This window comes from Coturnix japonica, chromosome 4, assembly GCF_054131305.1.
Source record: "Coturnix japonica strain WE chromosome 4, WE-NBRP24, whole genome shotgun sequence".
Classification (NCBI taxonomy): Eukaryota; Metazoa; Chordata; class Aves; order Galliformes; family Phasianidae; genus Coturnix; species Coturnix japonica.
Window position 1 is genome coordinate 19,513,907 of NC_140666.1, and position 3,061 is coordinate 19,516,967.

Here is a 3,061-nt window from a genome sequence, read left to right on the forward strand (position 1 = left end):
TCCTGATGTGAAGGGGATGGCTGCGGTCAGGCAGCCAGCAACCTTAACAAAGAGGCCAAGCAGGGAAGAGCTCTTCCAGCATGAGAACTGAAAACCCTGACCCACTGGAGTCACGTTTTAAGTCACATTTTATTTTTACCTTTCCCTGACAAATACAAAAACCAAGAATCAGAATCTTTAGAAATAGAAAAAGTCAAAATTGATGCACTTACTGATGCATTCAAATGGTTGCCAGTTCTCTTATAGGTTCCGAATGACTTCTTGTAGTGAAGCAGAATGCAGTCCAGGCTGCAGGCTGATGTGTCTTTTTCTCAGATATGAACTCCCGAGTACAACATTTGGTCGTCCTGCATTACACTAACAGGAAATACATTAGTGCTGTGTCCATAAGGTCTTTTAAGGAAAGCTGCTGGAGCCATTAGTGTGTTATGATCAGGGGGCATTCTGTGGCTGGCCTGTAAGGGGTGCAGCAGTTGGCCCCTGGTAGGTGAAGAACTTAAGAACTGAGCTTCTTCTGACAACCCAGCGATGGGAAGAGCTGGAGCCAGAGCCATGCAGAAGTTTCTGGGCTGAGGATCACTTCTGGTAGCAGAACCAGCAGCAGCAGAGCTGGAGAAGTGATGAGAAAGATTGGGTTCTAGTAGCCACGTCTGACCAGGTGCAAATCCATTTTGCTGCTCGTCATCCTGAGATTTTAAGCACTTGCAGCAGCAAATTCCAACGCAGGCACCACCAACAACAAATGCCACAAACACAGACCCGACGAGAAGGAACGGCAGGTACACAGGCACTGAAAATGAAGAGTGCTGTTAGTCAATTAGAAGAGACCCCCTCCACCCTCTTGCCTGCCCGCAGTACAGCTACTTACCTGGTGCAGGTGGCCTGGTGCTGGGCTGCTGCTCCCCCGGGCACAGGCTCTGGTCCAGGCGCGCCTCCGGGGCTGAGCAGCAGTAGCGCAGGCTGCAGGTCCCGCAGCACAGGGTAGCCTCGGGGCTGTCATAGCGCTCCGGGCACTGGAAGCCGCGGTGCCAGCGCTGCGTGCCGCTCTTCCAGTCGTGGCAATACTCCGCAGCCCGGCCGGGGCGGCCCCGCAGGACCAGCAGCAGGATGCAGAGCAGCCCCCTGGCCATGGTAGGTAACCTAGGGCCTGCTCTGTCTTCTTGGCTCACTCTGTCCTGCTTTACTTTATTTGTTTATTTATTTTAAGGCGAGGCACCCTGGACCTCAGCAGCTAGAGCACAATACTCCTAGGCAGCCCACCAGCCCGTTCCAGGAGGTTTTATTTCCCGGCCCGTGGCCCGCCTCCAATCCCCCCTTCCTGCAACAACAAATAAGGAGCCACTAACTGAAAGCCTTTCACAGCTACTCCAGCTCCACCTTCCTCATCTCCATCCTTCATTCTTGCGGGATCAACCGCTGTTCCGGCCGGAGGTGCACATCCCCCACACGGGCAGGATTTTGCACTGAAAGCAGCGCTCAGCAAGGCCAAGGAGAGTGGGGCACAAAAAGTCCTAGACTGTGCTGCTGCCAAAGCTTTGCCCCTGCAGAGTGGCTGAGTAGCCAGAGGTGGAAGAAGAGGGACTAAGCTGGGGATGATACACGATTACAAGTGAGAAATTGGATTGCAGAAGCAGAAAGAAGTTACAGGGACCACTCGCAGGGGATTCTGATGTCTAATTGCTGCACATTGGTGGAGGCTGATCAGATCTACTGCTTTACAAAGACTTCACAGCAGCTCAGAAATGGCAGCGACCTCTTCATCTTTAGACAAGAAAGAAGGTGACGCCTATTGAAAACCATAGAAGTTATGGATTTCCCAAGCCTGGAGGAATCTAAAGCGAGTCAGACGTGGCCCTGGGCAGCCTGATCTGGTGGGTGGCAACCAGCCCACGGCAGGGCGTTGGATGAACTTTAATGTCCCTTCCAATCCATGCTGCGATTCTATAATTTGGGTGGTTTATTTGTTTGCTTGCTTTCTAACTACTTGTTCTACAGACAGGATCCGTGTCTGAAGCAAGGTAAGCAGTGAGGATGAAAACAGTTGCTAACTGACTGCTTTGAAAAGCAGTGAGTCAGCATGGTGTCTTTAGGGCCACCAGGCTGATAATCTATAGCACCTCCCCAACTTGCTAAAGGTTCCAAAACGAGTTCTTGAATGCCCACAAAACCTGGTTCCTGTAGGGTTTTTGGAGTCCTGCCATGGATTGTAGGAGAGGCTGCCAACGATGCAGGTTTTTAGAAACAGTTGTGCAAAATTAACCTCCTTCCCACAATTTATGGTTTAATGTTAGATAGGAGCTTTCACATTTGTGCTTTATCAGTGATTTCCTAGTTCCAGTTGAGTTTTAATCTGCCAAAGGTATCAGCGCTTTTGACTGTGAGCTGCCTTCCATGCAGCGCTTTCTAATAGGCTTTTTGGCAGCCATGGTTGGAGGGATCCCTGCTTTCAGAGATGTTTAATGGAGTCTCTATTTAGAACTAGAGACTTTTCCAAATGCTGCTCAATGAATTGAGATATCCATTTTACCCTGCTGCCTTTCAGCTCTGCAAACGTAAAGTGTGCTGACTTGCATTGGACCCAATCCTGTAAATCCATGGGCACAATCTACACCATACCAAGCAGCCCCAACACCCTATGAAGACAGCCAGTGAGCGATGTGCTGCTGTGGAATGGGCTTTTGAAATACTGAAGTGATACTTAAAGCCAAAAGCTGTGTTTGGCTTAAGGCAGATTCTGATTTATTCACACATGCGACCTCGGTAAAACTAACTCCTAACTTTATTATTTGTTGTCGCAGGGGAAAATGACCTCAGGAGGGCTTTGAACACACACTTAGCACTTTACAGAGTTCATCATAATGGGAAGTATTTCACTAAGACAACTGAATGCGATGATTTCCTCCCATCTTCCTCATTAAAACAGCGTAATGACAGCTGATAACTCAGGCATTCACATGCTAAGAAATGCCTAAACTTGCCTATTGCATTAGCCCATTGAATGAAAGTTGCTAGTGCGTCGTTTCCTCTCTGCCTATACAGTCTTTAACAACGCGGCCATCTA

The 3,061-nt window shown here is 49.2% G+C and overlaps 1 protein-coding gene across 1 annotated transcript; it reads right to left on the minus strand.

The window, feature by feature from the left end:
• Positions 1–219: 219 nt before the first annotated feature.
• Positions 220–1,262, minus strand: LOC107312760 (protein shisa-1-like). The gene is made up of 2 exons (XM_015860436.3): positions 869–1,262; positions 220–790 (listed from the first exon to the last, which is right to left on the minus strand). The coding sequence occupies exons 1-2, from the start codon at positions 1,128–1,130 to the stop codon at positions 312–314; spliced, it is 741 nt and encodes a 246-aa protein (XP_015715922.2). The 5' UTR covers positions 1,131–1,262; the 3' UTR covers positions 220–311.
• Between the last annotated feature and the right edge of the window lie 1,799 nt (positions 1,263–3,061).